This window comes from Talpa europaea (genome assembly GCF_964194135.1).
Source record: "Talpa europaea genome assembly, chromosome: 9".
NCBI lineage: Eukaryota > Metazoa > Chordata > Mammalia > Eulipotyphla > Talpidae > Talpa > Talpa europaea.
Window position 1 is genome coordinate 96,533,055 of NC_140076.1, and position 20,219 is coordinate 96,553,273.

The window sequence follows — 20,219 nt, forward strand, 5'->3', positions numbered from 1 at the left end:
TCATAAGGTGGAAGTGGGGTGACATATTGGATTCCACATTTATTTTAGAGGATTTGTGAATATGTTCATTGAGGGTGTAAAAGAAAGAAGAGCTGGACAGGACATGAGGTTTTCTGGTCTGAGCAACTGGAAGATGGGATTGCCTTCAACTGAGGTAGAATGCAACTTTGAGTGAAGCAGAAATACAGTTTGGGTTGTGCTGATGAGATGTCTTTTAAGCAGTCAGATGGAGTGTCAAGTAGACACTTAATCATCTGAGTCTGAAGTCTCAGGAGAGATCCCAGCTAGACATCTACATTGGGAGCTTGGGACCACATAAATAGTATTTAAACCATGATTAGCATGAGGATAGAGAAGAGAATAAACCCATACACAGACTGTGCTGCAGTGTGCTTTAATATTAAGAGGTCCTGAAGTTGAGGAAGAGTAAGGAAAGGAGATGAAAGGGAACAACATTGGCAGGAGGAGAAAAAGGTGCCATCTTGGAATTTGGAAAGATTTCATGGAGGTATAAATGGTCCAATGTGGCAAATGCTGCTGAAAAATATAAAAACTGAAGATTGACCATTAAAGTTAGCAGCATGGAAGTGAAACAAAAGTTTCAAAGAAGTATTGAAGGGTGGGTCATGATAGGGTACAATTGAGGAAAAGTGGCAGAAATGAATTGAAAGTATAAATAGAGAATCTTGAGGAATTTGGTCATAAAAAGGGATAAAGAACAGGGTAGGATCCTGAAGGAAGAAAGCAAAGAAGAGGTTTTTTTGCTCTTTCTCCAAGATATCAGGAAGAGAGGAATATTTTGATGAAGCAAGAACAAAGGAGAGAATTCTTGAGACAACTTCACTGCAGGTGAGAACAGGCGTCTAGTGGAGGGGCTAGCCTTAGGATCACAGACAGCTTGTCATATTAAGGGGAGTCAGATCATGGGCCCATGCTGAGAGCAGGGGCATATGGGGGAAGACACTAGTGGAAGGGGCATATGGGGGCAGACACCAGTGAAAATTTCCTCAATGTTTCAATTTTCTGAGAGCATCAAGAAGTAAAATCATTGACTGAGAGTAAGGATGGGGAAAAACTACTGGAGGTTGGAGGAGAAACAGTTCAGAAGTAAAATGAATACATGAACATGGCAACATGTGAGTCCCTGATACTCAGGTGATACCTTCTTTCTGATTTCACTCATCTATCTCCTTCATTTCCCCCTAATAGCTGATATCAAGTGTAATTCCAGTGTGCATCAGATGCTTAATAAATATTTAAGTTCAGTTTTAGAACTGGAATCATAACCACTTAGATCCCAATTATAGATAACCCTCTATTTAACTTACTGTTCTAAGTACCTTACCCATACAACCCTCATCACAGCTTCTGAATGTGACTGCCAAGGGAAGGATAAGTGGTTATTAGTACTTTCTGATTACAGATCACGAAAACAGAGATTTTTAAAGCTCCCATAACCTGCCTGAGGTTGGCCAGCCATTAGGGGATAATGCAGAGAATCTCAACCTGTGTCACTTGCAAGCCTGAGGTTGTAACCACTGCTCCAGTGTTTAACTTCTCCACCTTCTTCATCTTTATGAGATGAGCACTGAGCTCAAGATTGCTTATCACTTATGTCAGAAACCTAGTCTGGAACCAAATCCTCTCACAGTTACTGATTTTTCTGCTAATATACCCAAGAGCCATGATTTCTTTGGATCTAGCTGTAGTTCAGTTCTCATTAATACCTGTTAGCTACACAGAGTAGTAGCTATATTGTAATGACTTTTAAGTAACAAAAGTAATTGGTCCTTAAATGAGGGACTTTTCCTGCACTGACATGACTGTCCAGGAGAGGGCAGGCATGTACCTACAAGCACGCCTGCCCCACCCACAGACTGTCCAACTTGTCTCTAAGCTTTTACTCTTGAAGCAGAACACCTGATTGTTCAGAGAATGATGGCTTAAAGGGGTGGTTCTCAAGCAGCAGTTTTGTCCCCCAGTTAGCTTTTGGCAATGTCTGGAGTCATTTGGGCATGTCATAAGTGGAGGGGAGGAGGGAAGAAGGAAGTTACTGGTGTCTAGCAGATAGAGGCCAGGAATGCTGCTAAACACCCTACAATATACAGGAACCCCCCACCCCCAATGAATTATCTGATCCAAAATGTCAATTGGGGTGTTGAGAGGTTGAGAAAACAATGCCCTAAAGGCCTGTGAAGCCAAATCATAGGGAAAATGAGAAGGTGGCTTCAATAAAGATGTTTAAAAATCAGGGGCCAGACAAGAATAACTTATGGTTCTGCTTCTTTGGGGAATGCCAAGAGTTTGAAAGCCCATGTGGACCTTGACTGAGAGGTCTCTTTGGCGATTCTCCACTTGCTCACAGTTGCCATTAGTTGCAGAGCTGGGACGTGTGAGAATGTGCCCTTGATGGCACAAGGCAAGCAAGAAGTGAGATCTTCCCTCATGCCAGCATCCAGGGCCTTCCTTCCTACCTTTTGTCTGTCAAGGAATTTGTCCCTCTTCTTCAGTGGGAAAACTCTCCTCCCTAAAACCATTTGTGATCTTGTAGACCTATTCTCACAACACTGCAGTCTTTCGCTGGGAACCCTGGGCCTAGCGGGTAGAGCAAGGGGCTTATTCTGCTACTCTATCACTTTTCTACTCCAAGGAGGGTTCTTCAAGACTCCCTAAGCACTTATGCCAGTTGTGAGAGGTCACATTCTTTGGAAACACACCCATATTGGAAAAGCATAAGCATTTATCAATGTGTTACCTGAAATATAGATTGCCTCCAAGCCAGAATGAGCCCAGTGTTCAATAAAGTAGCAACTTCTCTCTGCAAATCAAGCTGCTCCTGTTTCTCACGAGATTTATTCCGCAGAACATAGAGCATAAGCAATGAAGCAGCCTTCCCCTGGGGAATTGGTTTGCTCTACAGCATTGTTATCTTCTCCCTCTTCCTTTGCACAGACCCTGTGGTGAATGTCTAAGGACATATGAACTATCAACCTAAAATCAATTTGTAACTGTAAAAGGAAATATGAAACTATCTTTAAATATTATTCAAGGGCCTCCCTGGTGGTGCAAGGGGTTAAGTCTCAGCACTATGAAGCTATTGGCAGCTACTGCAGCACGAGTTGGATGCCCAGCCATGGAGCTACCCACATGGTACAACAGACCTCTCCTGTCTCGCCTGCTGCTCCCCTTAGCACTGTATCTCAGTCAGTCTGCCTGTTCTGTTCCCCACTCTATCTCTAGTGAATCTTCTCACCCCCTGCACCGCAGGCCTATACCCCAGTTATTGTATGCATAAATTAAAAAATCATAAAAACATAAAGCACCTAGGGGAAGATATCTAGAAATCAAGCATAGCCACAGAGCTGGGATTTGGATTTCCCAATTCAAGGCTTGCATGGCCTTGAATTGCAGAGCTAAATCAAGGGCTTTTTCAGAAAGGCAAATAAAGAAGGGTACAGTCATGTGAATGGCAGAGAATTGACTTTCTGGCTGTGGTTTAATTCCATATTGTGATCCTGAAAGTCAAGCATAATAGCCATTCTCACTTATGGGGTGATATTTTTATGAGGCCTGATATATATGGGAGAGTACTTACCAGCTAATCTCACTCCATACTGAAACTAGAACCATAAAATGAGTGTTATAGATAAGGATATTTTAAATGTGCTGAAGGAGCTTGCCTTTGAGATGAAATCTGAAAGAATTTCCTTCAAAAAAGTAAAGATCCTATCTTTTTTATAAAGTCCAAACTTTTGGTGAAGTAGGATTCTGTAACATAGTCCTAAAGGCTTTGTGTGATTTTGTAACATACCAAGTTGTATTTGCATCTCAAAGTGATGTGGTAGAAAAACCACAGGTTTTAGAATCCAGCATGTCTGGGTTTATTTGCTCCTTCCATTAGCCATGAGCAGTGAGACTTTACAAAAGTGAAGTGATTGTTGCAAGCCTATGTTTTCCACATTCTGAGTGGGGCAAGTACTACAGCATCAGCCATGTGTCTTGCACATTGCCTGGCCCATCTGTTACTTTCATTTTGTTTCTTGATATTATGCATGACCTAAATGTGTGTTCTCAATTTTTAATTTTTGCTCCAGAGATCTTAAATTATGGTGGGTGCTTCAAACTTCACTTTGGTATCTGCATTTCAAATACTGTCAGATGCCAGGCATGAGGAAACACAGCTTGTTGCTCAGGTTACATTGGTGTAAAGTATGTTTATGTTTTAACTTTAGGAACTGCCCAGGTTATCGAAGGTGGCCATGTAGAGTATGAGCCGTTCTCGGGCATTCGGTTTATGTGGTGGTACCATTTAATTGGCCTCATCTGGACGAGTGAATTCATCCTGGCATGTCAGCAAATGACTGTAGCTGGGGCAGTTGCCAATTGTTATTTCAACAGGTAGGTGGAGTGATGACGCCTGTTGGTCTATGTGCTTTATGTTTTATATCTCAAACAGTCTTTTGGAGTCTTCACATGGCCCCTTTAAAGGGGCTGGCAAAACTAAAAGATAACACTAAAATTTGCACTGGATGCTCATTTGGTGGTGTGAAGAAATCGTCTACATTAAAATCTGTCATATTTAGAAGTTCTTTTGCTTTGAGCTAGAAAATTCAGAAGCCAAACAGGGAAGTCATTAGACTGCTTAGAATTTTAAAAAATCTGAAGGGAAGGAAGGGTACATTTCTCCTGTAAAAAATCCATTCTTGGGCCTCCCTGGTGGCGCAAGAGGTTAAAACGCAACCTATGAAGCAATCTGTAGCCACTGCAGCATGAGTTCGATCCCCTGCCAGGGAGCTAAACATATGGCACAGCAGACCTCTCCTGTCTTGCCCGCTGCTCCCCTCAGCAGTGTATTTCCATCAATCTCTCTGTTCTGGTCCCCACTCTGTCTCCGGTGAATCCTCTCACCCCCCACACCTCTGGCCTGTACCCCAGTTCCTGTATGCATAAATAAATAAATCTTTAATAAAAAAATCCATTCTAAGTGACTTGCTCACTTAGTGTTTGGTGTTTGGAACACATTTCAATAAGTTCCATGAACCTTATTTTATCCTATGTAAAATAGGAGAATGTTTACTTAGAAAATAATTATAAATACTAAGGAAATTATATATATAGTTTGTGTTTATATAGTTAAGTACTAGTGAATTAATTACCTGTTTTTATGTTCACCATGAGATACGTAAGGCTTTATACCCCATTACCTCACCAGAATAATTGAGGACACACAGCCCTTTAGCTCTTTTGTGTGTGTAACTCTCCATGGGGCAATGATAAAACCGCAGGCAAGAATTGTGGGGCCAGGACAATGATAGGGTTGGACTCAAAACAGGAAGTTTACTCCCCGATAGGGCTGATCCTCCTCTAATCTCTCAGACCAAATGAGTAGATAAACTTGAGTGTAAATAGGGTAAGAAAGCCAGCCAGAAATGATTCATGCCATTGAGCAGTTACCTCCTGATGATAAAGAGTACTGGAGTTTTAATGTAATGGCGCTATTTGGGATCCTCCATCATTACTGATTTAGAGATGCACAATGGGCTGTAACACTTGGCGTTAAGAACCACCAAGCAACTGGAAGTGGGTGGTGTGTGCTGCTTGCTCCTGAGTAGGGGGCAAGATTATTCTAACCAGATTGGCCCTGCAGATACCAGCTGTTGGACAGCAGTGATTTTGTATTATCTTAGAATCACAAACCAAACATTGTCAATGAGAGCTTTTCTGGTTTGTACTTCCAGTGAAACATACATTTATCTCCTAACCACCTCCCCAATCCACGGCCCCCCAAAATGACATATGAATGAAATATACAAAGACAGTATGAAACAGAGGCAATGACCAAAAATAAGAAATGTCAATCAAGTGTTGAAGGCTGATGGGAGGAGGTATGAGGGAAGATGCTCAGCAGAGAATCTGTGAGTTGGGTGAGAGAGGAGAGTGAAAATAATATGCAAACTGATATGAGCCACAAAAACCTAAAGAGGCTAGGGAATCCTCAAGTAATATATACTTCTGAAAATAAGTTTAAAATCTTCCTAAGGAGCAGTTAGGCCCCAGATTCCCCCTCCACACCATTAGAAGATGAGAACTTTCCTCTCCGGAAAGGTGAACCAGAGAGTCTGTACTTGGGATATCTGGCAACAGCTGAGGCCGGGTATAGGCTCTATAGTGAAAGAAGGAGGAATAAGCAAAAATCTAAATCCTAAAAATGAGGGCCCACCACCACCATTCCACAGCTCAGTGCCCAGGATACTGAACACTCAGTATCATGGTACCCAGTGCCATGACATCCCCTAGACAGGAGTAAGAGGATTCTTCTTTGGAGAAATTGTTGAGTCTAAAGTGAAGAACTATAGATAATGCCATATGGAGGTCTCCTGTTGAAATGACCTGATTCTCTGACTCTGAATCAGAGGGTAAAATTCACCAGTTAACAATGTCCTCACACAGTTTCCAATTCACTCTTTAGTGCCTCACTCTTATTTGTGATTGGATAACCAATGATAATTAAACATTTTATTTCCTTTCCTGTACAACTTTTGGGTTTTCCTGAAGGTTAAAAAAAACCTGTAGTGAAAGAAAAAGATCAAAATGAACAAAGCAAATAACAAAAGGAATTTAAAGAAAAAAGAAATAGTGCAGGCAGCAGAAAAAGATGACAAAAATAAACTATAGTATTCTTATAGAGATCAAAGAACACTGCATCCATAAAATAACAACCAAAAAAAAAAAAAAAAAGAAAAAGAAACAGTATGAGAAAAGACTCTTAGCAATAAAAAATATATTGCAAAAGCAAAAATTTTCTATCAAAGGATTAAAACATAAAGTTGAGAACTCTTCCAGGAGGTAGAGCAAAGAGAAAAATGGAAGGGGGGAGGGGTAATGTTAAAATATAAACTTAGGGGATCCAACATATGACTAATATAAATTCCAGGGATAAAAAATAAAGAAAATATAAGGAATTAAAAATGAAAATTTCCCAAAGCTAAAGGACATGAATAAAGAGAATATCCAGAAACTTCTAGAGAGAAAAATAGACCATAGTCAAAGAATCAAGAGCTGGGATGAATCTGACTTTCAACAGGCACTCTGAACCAGGAAGGCAATGGAACAAGGCTGTCAAAATTCCAACCTAGAATTCTATATCTATTCATACTGTTAGTCAGAGATAAAGAAGCGTGAAGTCATATTCAGACATACAACAGTCTAAAAGATTTCCCTCTCCACACTCCTTCTTAGGAAGGATGTTCTATACCGAAATGAATGAGTAAAACATGAGTTTCAGGAAATGAGTTCTGACACATAAAAGAAGAGAAGGGAATTCCCAGGAAGCTAGTGATAAAGCAGGTATAGAAAATATTCAGTCCAAAGTGGAGTAGGGGGCAGTGGCTCAGGAGGGATTTCTCTGAAGGGCGGGGGGGGGGGGGGGGGGGGGGAGGGGGGCAGGAAGCCAAAAGAATAGCAGATTGTGTAAACATTTGGAAAAAAGATTCATACTTTGGTGAAGCAGCTGGTGAAACTAATGGAAATACAAGCAAATAATAATGTGAAACAATAATTAACTTCAGTAAAAACTAAAAGTTGTACAGGAAAGGAAATATAATCAGAACATACCACTTGTGTCACTGGTGAATATTGTTCATGTACTGATAGCACAAATACTAAATATTAACTAAAATATATGCAATGGTGAAAGGTAAAATAAAAGGTATCCATATTGAAAAGGAAAAAGTAAGATTATCTTTGTTTGCAGATGTGTGTGTTTTCCTGTATACCCCACTAAAAAATTGTAAGAACTAATCAGTAAATCCAGTAAAGGTGCAGGATACAAAATCAACATACAGAAAGCAGTTGCATTTTTGTACCTGAACAATGGACTATCTAAAAAAATAAAAAATAAAAACAACAATCCTCTTCACAGAGCATTAAAACAGAAATAAATTAAATCAAGGAGGAGAAATATCTACATAAAAATTGTATGACTGATGAAAGGAATTAAAGAAGACATAAGTAAATGGAAAGATTTTCTGCATTCATTGATCAGAAGATTTAATACACAAAGTCATCTATAAATTTAATGCAATCCCTATCAAAAATCCAATAGGACATAGGAAAAAAATCTTGAAGTTTATATGGAATTACAAAATACCTTGAATAGCTAAAGAAATCCTGAAAAAGAAGAACAAAGCTGGAGGTAGCAAGCTTCCTGATTTCATGCTATGCTACAAAACTGTAACAATCAAAATGGTATGGTACTGACATAAAAATAGACACATAGATAAACAGAACACTATCGGGAACCAAGAAATAAACCTTCACATGTAAGAAGGGGAAGCCTATCCTCTTCAATAAATAGTGCTAGGAAAAATAGGCAACCATATATAGAAGAATGATATTATATCCCCAATTTATACAATTCCCAAAAATAAATTTAAAATGGAGTAAAGATTTAAACGTAAGAATTGAAACTGTAAAACTCCTACAATGAAACATAGGGAAAATATTCCTTGACATTGGCCTTGCAAAGAATTTTTTTTTTTTAAAGATTTATTTATTTATTTATACAAGCACTGGGTATAGTCAGAAGCACGGGAGAGTGAGAGAATTCACCAGAGCCGGAGCGGGGAACAGAACAGGCAGAAGGACGAAGTACACTGCTGAGGGGAGCAGCGGGCAGCAAGAGAGGTCTACGCGCCATGTGGGACCCTCCTCCGGTGCCGGGGAGCAGCCGGGGATCGAACCGGCACTGCAGAGGCTGCGGGCAGCTTCGCAACCCAGCGCTCAACCGCTGCGCCACCGGGGAGACCCTGCAAAGAATTTTTTTTAATAAATAAATCATAAGCAACAATACATCAAACTAAGAACATTTGCATAGCCATAGAAACAACCACCAAAAAGGCAACCTACAGACTGGGAGAAAAATATTTGAAAATTAGATATCTGATAAGTAATTAATTTCCAAAATATATGAAGAACTCATGTAACTAAAAAAATCAAATTGAAATATGGGCAGAGGATCTGAACAGACATTTTTCCAAAGAAGTCATAGAATAACCAAAGGGTATATGAAAAAGTGTTCAATATCACTAATCATCAGGGAAATGCAAATCAAAACCAGAATGAGATACCGCCGTACCCCTGTTGGGATGTCTATCATCAAAAAAGACAAGAGACAATAACAAATGTTGGTGAGGATGTAGAAAAAAGGGAACCCTGTACACTGTTGGCAGCAATAAAAATTGGTAAATCACTATATGTAATAGTATAACAGTATGGAGGTTCATGAAAAAAAATAAATAGAAATAAAATATTATTGAGAAAAATAAAACTACCATATGATCCAGCAATCCCACTTTTGGGTATGAATCCAAAGGAAATGAAAACAAGATCTTGAAGAGAAATCTGCACTCCATGTTCATTGTAGCATTAGTCACAATCAGCAAGATATGAAAGCAGCCTGAGTGTTAGCAGATGAATGGATAAAGATGTGATACACACATACACACACACACACACAGGAATATTATTCAACCATGAGAAAGAAGGAAATCCTGCTATTTGTGACAACATGCTGGACCTTGAGGGATTATGCTCAATGAAATAAGTCAGGCAGAGAAAGACAAATACTGTGTGATATCATTTATATGTGGAATCTAAAATGCTGAACTCATAGAAACACAAAAAACAGTGTGGTTACCAGGGACTAAGGGCTTGGGTGAAATGGAAAATGTTTATTAAAGGCTGCAAGCTTCCAGCTAGAAGGTAAGTCCTGGGGATATAATACAGGATGGTGATTATAACTAAAAGACAGCATTACATGCTTGAAAGTTGCTAAGACAGTAGATCTTAAATGTTCTCATTACAGAAAAGAAATGGTAATTATCTGACCATTTATAATATATAGCTGATGTTATAGTGGTTATCACTTTGCATTGTATAAGTATATCAAATCAACATGTTGTACACCTTAAACTTACATGATATTGGGTGTCAATTATATCTCAGTGAAATTCAAAAAACATTTAAAATTTCAAATAATTATACTGAGTGGGGGGATGGGGAAATAGGAATGTTGGGGAGCTTAAGAGAATTAAACCTCTTCCACAGTGGGAAGTCCATGGATAAAAGCTGAGGCTGAAAAAGTCAAGAAATAGTACTAAAAGCATGTAATTTTGAAATGTGGAGGAAACAGCTAAAATATTATCTCTAGGTAGAGAAAATTAGGGTTAGAAGAAAACTGCTCTTTTGCTTGTGAAGCTTGGCAGTATTATTTGACCTTTTAAGGTACTTTCCCTATTACTTTGATAAAAATAAACAAATTAATTTAACATAAATGTATGCTGATATACTTTTAGCACTAGTCTTTCATTTATTAAAGGGTTCTGCTTTTTTTTTTTTTTTTGATCTTGTGCCCAATTTTGAAACCTCAAGGTTTTTATCTACAAGTTCACAATTCTTTAATGTCATGTTGTAGCCTGCTCACAGGGTGAGGATTAAATATATTAATAGCAGAGTGTGTTCATTTTTGTCATTCATTTAAGCACTCAGAGATCTAAAGCTGTCAAGTACCAGGGTGTGGGCGACCTGTAAAATGTCCCTTTTACAACCACCTGCTTGAAGAGGGATGAACTCAGAGCCTAAAGATGTGATTAGGGAGTTGATAGGAAGGAGCTAGAACTGTCTGACTCGGTGAAGGGACGCTTGAGGCATGACTTCATCATCATTTTCAAATTTACAAAGATGGTTTCCAGCTGTTCTGGATTCACGGAGGAAAGAGCAAGGAAATGGATTTACAGCCAAGCCTAAGGAATGTAGGAAGGAGACATGAATTCCAGCGAGAGCTGCCGAGGACAGCTAAAAATCCCTGCTCTTCCCAATAAAGGCAATTTCCATTTTTCACTAGGATTGGAAAGATGAACCTGGTAGTTTCTTCACAGCCCTACCTTCTGGTGATTTTGCAGAAAGAAATATCAAGAATGGATGTTTTCTCGGTGGCACTGCGTGGTACTGCTCTGCTTGGGGCCAGATTTACATGGCAGGCTACCCATCCCATGCAGCCTGGACCTCGTCAAGGAGCCTCAGCACAAAATTAATTTTTCATATAGTTGAAAGACTTCTTAATGACCACTGGGTTGGATCTAACTAGAACAAAAACTTGCCGCTAGGACACTGAAGTTCTTCACTTGGCCTTATCTCTGTTATCCAAGAGATTAATAGCTGCAAAACAGCTTATGAACCATGACCCAAAGGGGTTATAAGACTTGGATGAATGAGGCCATGGAACCTTTGCCCAGAAGCTTGTTGATGTCCTGGGGCCTTGGCTCCCTTGCCCACGTCCAAGCACCTGGGTTTAGAAGACTGTCTTGGGTTTAGAAGACAGGATGTGTTAGGCTTGAGGGCACATCTGGAAACATGGACTCTTACACTGCCCAGTCTTTCTCACTGCCACCACCCACAGAACTGGGGTGGATGGTGCTCTGCACTCGCTCTTCCTAGAGACAGACAAGCCAGGCTAACCAGAGGCCCTAACCTCCCAGGACACTCGTTTCTGGGTCATCCAATCCATCCAGCATTGTGTTGCCTCCCTTAGTTGTCACACTGTGGCTCAGTTGAGAGGTATGAGTTATTTTAAGCCTCTCCAGGTGTAATCAAATCATCTTCCCGGAGGCAAGTTTTGCTGGTTGTGAAGGAGACAAAGCTGAAGGCTCTAACCAGTATACAGAAGGGAAGGGATGACAGGATGATGTTGCCTTTGAAACTGAAAACTTATGTAAAAAGAGAAAATAGGGGGTCTCACGAACATTACTTGACCTTGTTCTCAGGGGGCTTTGTCTAGTTTTCAGGGGACATATCGAGTGAGGCCTGATTCTGTGAGCTGGCCTGGGTCTTTGGGGCTTTCTTTTTTAAAAGTGGTCTCTGTCATCAAGTGATAACCCAGATTCTGGAAACCTCTGCATCTTATTCCAGCTCAGCCCTGTGTGATGAGCAAGGGCTGACGGCCTGAAATGGTTAATCTCGCCACGGTGAAAGCTTCTCAGAAAGATGATGTCTAACCCCAGACTTCCATACCTAGAGGACCAGACTCCAAGGCCCCCATTCTCAGTAGCCAATGAATCATCTGTTTCCCTAGCAGATGGAAAGCAGGTGTTGTTCTCATCTCCCTGCATCTCCCCTTGAGCACCACAGTAAGTTCTAAGGCACATAAATCTCCTAAGTGGAAAAGTAAACATTCTTCCTCTAAAAAAAAAATAGGAAAGGGAAAAACTGTGTCAGATTTTCCTGGCCTGTGCCACTCTTACAGTTTATCAGATCAAAATGAATTCATATCAGCAATAGCTTTCCTGGTATTTCCTACTTTCAGTAATATTGAGTTGAAACACACATCGTCCTTCTGTGGGACAATTAGATTGCAGTTATTCTGCTCCCAATATTACTTTTATGTTCTCTTTTCCTTCCTGGATGATTTAAGTAACAGCAAATAACAGCTGTTGCCAACTCTTGAAAACATTTCTGGCTGCATTCTTTTTCCTGCCTCAAAACCTAGGCCTTTGCCACAACCTTAATTCATAGTGACTTATTAGCAACCAGAGCAAGTTGTAGAATAATCCATTATGAAGAAATCAAGCTTCACTTGGATTTAGTGAAGTTGCTTCTCGGAAAGGACCTCATTTTCCAAAATTGGCACCAGTGGGAATTCAGAGGGTCAGCGAAGGGGGTGCATCAGCCCTCCCTGTTTTATTTTTCAGATTTGGAGTGGGGGGGATGGCTGTGCCCATTCTGCTCTTTTTCACTTTTTTCCCCAGCCTGTGAAACTGACGATTGCATTCTTGGAAATTGTGTCATGACAAGTCCCGTAAATGATTCACACTGAAGTGACCTTTAAAGAACAGAGTTGAAATCAGCTGAATTTCAGGAGCCTAGAGCTGTGCAGAAGCCAAAGCTCCCAAGGCTTTCTGGCCTTCCCTTTGAGCTGAGCTCACTGTTACCTCTCTGGCTGCTGATCATGGTCATGTGATTTCATGGTGCTTTTCATCACCAAGCTAATGCTGGCAACACTTCTGTGTGCTCATGTGTAATTTAAACCTTAGAGATGATTATATAATTAAACTTCCGAAAATGAAAATGAGATGAATAGGCCACTTACAGGACTTGTGGCGGGAGGAGGTATTGTAAAGAGGGAAACCTGTTTATTTTAACTCATCATCTATTCTGTTTGGAGCCAAAAGGAATTAACTTAGTCCCAAAAAATAGTTGGACCTAAGCTACCAAAGAATATAAAATTTTTGCCATCACTCTTAATAATGTATTAATATTATTTAATGGTTTGAACCACAGTTTTTTGTTCCTTTTTAAAAGTGTTTTAATACTGTCTTTTTTTTCCTGTTCCCAGAAATAAAAGTGACCCTCCTGATCGCCCAATCCTTTCATCCCTCTCCATTCTCTTTTTCTACCATCAAGGAACAGTTGTTAAAGGCTCATTTTTAATCACTGTGATGAGGATTCCAAGAACCATTCTCTTGTTCATTTATAACAGCCTGAAAGACAAGGTAAGGCAGCAACTTAATACACAATGAAGATGGGTTTGGACACTGAAAAGTTAGTCACTGGAACACAACAGCAGGTCTCAGGACGGGAATGTGACCTGTGATCACGTCCATTCAAAATCCCTTGTGTCCCTCCCCTCCCAGGCACATTTCCCCCTCAGTTTCTGCTTCATTTATGGTTTTGTCTGTTGGGTTTTCTCCAACATGGTGGAGGATGTGAGGTAAAAAGAGGATAGTTCTGAGTTAGTTGGTTTTCTTTCTTATTTAAATGCTGAACGAAGGAGAGGAATTCTTTCATGTGTGGGGTGGAGGGAGATTCTTAAGATGAAGTTTTAAACAAGTGTTTGTGGACATTTATCATGCTTTAAAAAAAAAAAACACAAGAAAATATACTACAAGATTGGAATAGCATCTTCTTGTTTCTGTTTTCAAGCCAACATCTTTTCTGCCTTTTCTTTCCTAGAGGGTTTACTGGAAGTTACTGGTGAGCATGAAGGAGAAAGGAAGAGAGTTTGAATGAGTGTGAGAGAGGGTGTGCTTGCACACATACTAACACACACACTTAAGAGTGAGAAATGGACAAGCTGACCTAAATTTTAGCTCAAAGGACAGAAAACTGTAGGGCTTTTGTGCCTGGGGGTTTTCTCCTCCCTGGTTTTTATTTCCATGCACATTTGGGTATGAATGCCAGTGGAAACCAGAACACCAGGAAAACAGCTGTTCTCATGGTATTTCTGGCCTGCCAAACAAGGGAAGGTTGGACTTTTCCCAACTTTTCTGTTCTCACACGTTAATCTCCTCCCATCCCCTCCTTAGTGTTGGTGATTTAATCAGCTTCACATACTTACCTGATTCCAACCTTTTGCATATACTATGTGTCTGTAGTAATTTTGCACATAGATTCATAATTATATCTAACATTGTTTTTGTTTGTTCTTTTACATAGAAACATGAATTGTCAATATTTTTAAGTCCATACTCAAGATTTATCTATTAAGAACAATTGACTAATTTCACATGAAATTATCTAGCTTCCTTATCTTTAAATATCTACATGATAAGCAATTGTACCTGATCATGGTATGCTTTTCTTGTATTCTATTAAAATATTGTTTAGCTACATTTATGAATCGATCCTTCAATCTTAGGAAACTTGGAATAGGAATTGGGGAGAAACATATATATTCATGTGTGTGTGTATTAGCAATAGATAAATATAATTAATGATCAGGAGGGAACTTGTTGTCCTTCCTAGAACTAGGTATCTTAAACTCTTAGAGAAAATCACCTTCCACAAATTTAAAAGAGAAGTGGGTGCGTTGATCTCTCTGAGATTTCTAAAAAGTTATCTTCACTCACCAGAAGGACCAAGGGGCCAGCTTTTTTTTTCGTGAAGAGGCGGTTGGAGAAATGTGTCCTTACTTAGATTTAAAAAAAAAAAAAAAGGCACTTTTACAACAATGTACTGTCTACAATTTAAACATTTCACACACTCACTGTGTGATCTTTCCTACTTTAAATGGCTCATTCACAACCGCAGCCAGGCTGAAAAGCATCCAGATCAAGTTTCATCCAACTGAATTAACACTGGGACAAGAAAATGTCCATATAAGGCTGAGTTATTCCTGGGGTCCTCGTGGAGGACTATTTCAGGATTGTTTTCAGGGATTTTTTTTTTTATTCTCCCCAGTGGATAGGATGTGTTTGTTCAATCACTCCTCCCCCAAAGTTTCATTAAATTATTCACTCGAGCTACATAGTCGAGTTCAAGTCATATTTCAGAAGATTAATGTTTCCCCTTGTAATTTAGTCCTGAAATTCTCTTTATAGGATTTTTGTCCAAAAAAGTTAAACTTGATTCCTCTTTTATGTGAGCACAACTAGTATCTATGATCCATTCTCTATTGTCTTCGGGATGTGAGTTTTTCATAAATATAAACCTTGGTTTGCAAGTGTAAAGTTTACAATTGAAGACACTTAGGGGAGATAAAGAGAGAAGGGAGATTCTTCATAGGACCAGGACAAATTTACCTTTGCTAGGAAATGTGGACTAACCCATGTCAATTTCTACTGAAGTCAGCAGCAATCATAACAGGTAAACCTGCAAGAGAGAATTTTGCTTGTAGTAATAATAGTGGTAGTAATAGTAGTAGTAGTAATGATTAACTAATAGAATTGCAGGTACAAAGTAGAACTTCCCCCATACTTGATGAGAAGTACTCCTAAGAGCCTACGTCTCCAGGCAGAAACAGTGTGTCTTCAGAAAGTGCCAGCTTACCTCTTTGCTATGTTTTGTCTGACTCTGTGCTTTTGACTTTGAACCTCATCCCAACAGCGTCATGCATGGTCGAGGTGTGTGTTCAGATGCTGCTTCTGCTGTTTCTGGTGTCTTGACAAATGCCTGCATCGTCTCAACCAGGTACATCTCTACCTCTTGCCCCAAAACCTACGGGAAACCAAAGGTGAGGGGAGGCTCTATCTTTTGGTTAGGAATTGGCTAATTTTCTGTAAAAGGCCAGAATGTGTGAATATTTTAGACTTCTGGGCGATCCAGTCTTGGTCATATTACTCCACTCTACCGTGGTGGTAGTGAAGCAGCCAGAAAGATTGTGAATAAATGCACATGACTATGTTCCAGTACAACTTTATTTACAGACACTGAAATATGAATTTCATACTTATATGTGAAGAAATGTTCTTCTTTTGACTTTTTTCAACTGCAGTAGTCCCCATTTATGCAAAGGAGATATGTTCCAAGACCCCCATGGGGGGGAGGGGTCTGAAACCATGCCTAGTTCCAAACCCTACATATACCTTGTCTTTTCATATATATATATATATATATATATGTATATATGTGTGTGTGTATATATATATGTGTGTATATATATGTATCTGTGATAAAGTTTAATTTATAAATAGGCATAATAAGAGATCATCATCAAAAACAACTACTAAGAAAATAGAACAATAGTAACAATACCACCTAATAAAAATTACGTGAATCTATTTCTCTTTCAGCATCTCACTTTCTCTATACCTTACTCAATATTTTCCAATGGTGGTTGACCACAGGTAACTGAAACTATGGAAAGTGAAATCATGGATAAGGGGGTACAGCTGTATTTTTTTAAAGATTTATTTATTTATGCATAGAAGAACTGGGGTACAGGCCAGAGGTGTGGGGGTGGGGAGGTGAGAGGATTCACCAGAAACAGAGTGGGGAGCAGAGCAGACAGAGCTACTGAAATACACTACTGAGGGGAGCAGTGGGCAAGACAGGAGAGGTCTGCTGCGCATATGAGTCACCTCCCTTGCCAGGGATGGAACTCTTGCTGCAGTAGCTATAGATTGCTTCATAGTGCTGACGCTTAACCTCTTGCGCCACCAGGGAGGCCCACAACTCTATTTTTTTAATGTGAAAAATATGCTCAGTTCCAGCCAGAGGAGAGCAGATTGCCTGAAGAACCTAGTTCCTGGGTACCAGTTTGCATATCCTACCTCAGAAACTTAGTCATTAAAGCCATGCCTAAAATTCTGAAAGAAATATGTTTTTCTTTTGGAAATAAAAAGGAGAGGAAGCTTTAGAAACCCTAGCGTAATGAATATATATCAGCTGAGAGCCAGTTTCCAATGTCTTCTCTAAGAACTATAATTTTCCTGAAATAGGAAAAGAATTGCCTCCCCAATTTTCTTTTGCCTCCTCTAATTTTAATATATTTCTCCAGGCTCTCCATATCAAGCTATAAATATGTCTTTTAAAAAGAGAAAAATTATATACTGCAATTGTGTGAATTTCAGATTTCCTTCCTAGGTCTTTCAAATTGATGGAAATTTAAATATATGTTTTATTTTTCTGTAGATAATTTAGGAAATTTTAATAGCACTTAGTGAAATTTTCACAAAGCAGTATTTTTGTAACTGCGGGCTGTTTCACAATTTAAATGTCCACAGAAATTTCACTTGGAATAGTACTTCTTATTATTGCCATCACAATTAGAAGTCAGTGTGCCATTTGCAGGAAAGGGATTAATTAGACCATTGTGTTTAATATCTTATAAGTGGTAATAATAATACCTTTCGTTGTTCAGTGGAAAGTGTGGTCTTCTCAGAGTAAAGCTCTGTTTTTAGGGCCCTTAAGAATCTTGGAGTACATCTTAGACTATAGTTTGGATTGTTTGGATGACTTCAGCCAGCATGTATAAAACACAGTGAAATGACATGGCACCTTCCAGAATAGTTGTTATACAGTAAGTCCAGCCAAATGCTCTGAATGTCTCATCATGATGTAGATGCCAGCCCTGCTCTGCCTAGAGCTGTTGCGCCTATATCCAGACACCAACTTATTCCACAAAGGTTCTCTGATGAATCACTACCATGTACTATGATAAAACTATAGACATAAAAAACTATAGACATAAAGTCAAAGAAATATAAACTAGAAAGCCAAGCACTGGGACCTTTGCTATCCAGTTACATTGGCCATGTGGTCCTACGAGGTGCTCAGATGCCATCCCATCTCACTGTTGTGTACAGCATCGGGTCTTTCTCTCCTAGTTTTCAAAGTGCCCCATCAAAGCCTGTGGGCTCCCTGTGGATGCTGCAGAGACCACCATTTCAGGATGGGAAAAATGGGTGAGGAAGACAAGGGTGGGCTGTGGCTCCGGACCACAACCACCCAACCTTGTGTTCTAGCCAGAGGAGCTCCACTTTTGCTTGGTTAGTTCTGGGATTCCACTAAAGGTTTCACTTGAAGACAGCTCTCTGCTACTAAAACACATTTGCAAGCCACCATATCATATTGTTTTCTCTGCCTGTGACCCCAAAGGGCTTATTTTCTGCATTCTGAAATGTAACCAACTTATAGTAACCCAGTGCCTTTTTTGGAAGTGCAAAATGTTTCCAAGATCATAAGTAGCATTAGCAGTTACCACACTATAACTATCATTAAAAAAGTGAGTGTAGGGCCTCCCCGGTGGCGCAGCAGTTGAGCACTGGGTTGCGAAGCTGCCTGCAGCCTCTGCAGCGCCGGTTCGATCCCCGGCTGCTCCCCGGCCACCGGAGGAGGGTCCCACATGGCGCGCAGACCTCTCCTGCCGCCCCGCTGCTCCCCTCAGCAGTGTACTTCGGTCCTTCTGCCTGCTCTGCTCCCCGCTCTGGCTCTGGTGAATTCTCTCACCCTCCCGCGCTTCTGACTGTACCCAGTGCATGTATAAATAAATAAAAATAAATTTAAAAAAAAAAAAAAAAAAAAAAAAGTGAGTGTGATTGTCACAAAAAGGCCAAGACAGCCCTATCTGTAGTAAACCAGTGGTGGAAACAGGGATAGACCAGATCTAGTCTTGGTGCCTGTGTGCCAGGTCTTGGTCTCAACCAGTTGTCAGAGCATCTTACCTGGAGGGGGTGCGGTGCGGGTGACCCCACAGGACTAGGACATGCTGCCAGCATGGGCAGTGCTGGGAGGCCCAAGTTTCAAAGGACTGAGAAAGAAGAGGAGAAAGAATGGTAAAAAAAGAAAAACAGTTGATGTGAAGACTGATGAGGAGGGAAAGATCACTTCAGGTCTAAATCTACTACTAGAAAGTCTACTACTTTAAGAATACAAATGATTCTTATGTAACAATGGTCAGAACAATTGTTGATGTCATTTGGCAGTAGACAAAGGAAAGTCAGCTTAATGTGAGAGAAGGAATTTAGATTAGCCTTTTGAAAAATTCCCTGGCACTGGAATGAGTTACTAGGAGAAGATTTCTGTGGAAATCAGATTTAGAGCTGCTGAGGCTTCTTTTATTTTCTGTTTTGTGCAATAGGAGCTGGGAAATGCTAAAAGCGAACGAGATCTATTTGTTGCCATCAGAACCCAGATGCTCTTCTTAACTTAACATCAAGGAGCTGGTTGTGTTTCATCATTACTTCTTAAAAGCATAATCCATCTTCATAGTTCTGGGAGGGAGGCAGGGGACAGTTACTACATTTTATAGACTCTCAGCCTAAGGTTGCAGAGCAATTCACTTGCAGAGAAAAGGATAAAACCTCTATATCTCATCATTTCTCATTTACCTGTCTCTCTGCATCATACATATTAAATGTGTGTATGCCTGGAAAAATTGTACATGTATGGGTCACACTTTTATTTCTCCAACACCTAGGTGCTTTTGCTATGTGCAAACCACTTAGACCTGGGCATAAGGAGAACCAAACCATGGTGTACAGAATCAATATAAAGCAAAGCTAGGCCTTCAGGGAGCTGACAAGTCAGTTTGGGAATGTGAGGATAAGGCATTTGCACAAGACATTTATGTAACAGTTCAGTGTCTGTTTAAAGAACTGGACTGAGGACTTTGGAAACTCAGGAAAGGGGAATATTGGTAACTGGGAAAGTAGCTTGATTTGGCAATTAGGAGACATTTCATAGAAGAGGTTCGATTTGACAGGCATAAGTACAGAGCACATACTGGCTGGCCAGTCACTGGGAACAACAGCAGCAATAGCTGTGAGCTGTTGACTCTGTAATACCAGAAGAGTGTGCCAAGCACTTTTCCTGTATTACATTAGTTGTTAGTTTTCACTGCAGCCCTTTGAGGTCCTATCCCCAATTTACAGATGAGGAAACTGAGAGGCCTCATTGTTCATGGCAGACTTAGAATTTGAATTCACGTCTGTTTTGACTCTAGG

The 20,219-nt window shown here is 40.0% G+C and overlaps 1 protein-coding gene across 1 annotated transcript in view; it reads left to right on the forward strand.

The window, feature by feature from the left end:
* SLC44A3 (solute carrier family 44 member 3) overlaps positions 1–20,219 on the forward strand; it is a gene marked incomplete at both ends in the record, with an annotated part of 59,576 nt that overhangs the window by 22,073 nt on the left and 17,284 nt on the right. Inside the window, 3 exons of the mRNA XM_084242439.1 lie at positions 4,233–4,398; positions 13,391–13,547; positions 15,880–15,963. Coding sequence (XP_084098565.1) covers positions 4,233–4,398; positions 13,391–13,547; positions 15,880–15,963 — 407 coding nt within the window. The remainder of the gene's footprint in view (positions 1–4,232; positions 4,399–13,390; positions 13,548–15,879; positions 15,964–20,219) is intronic.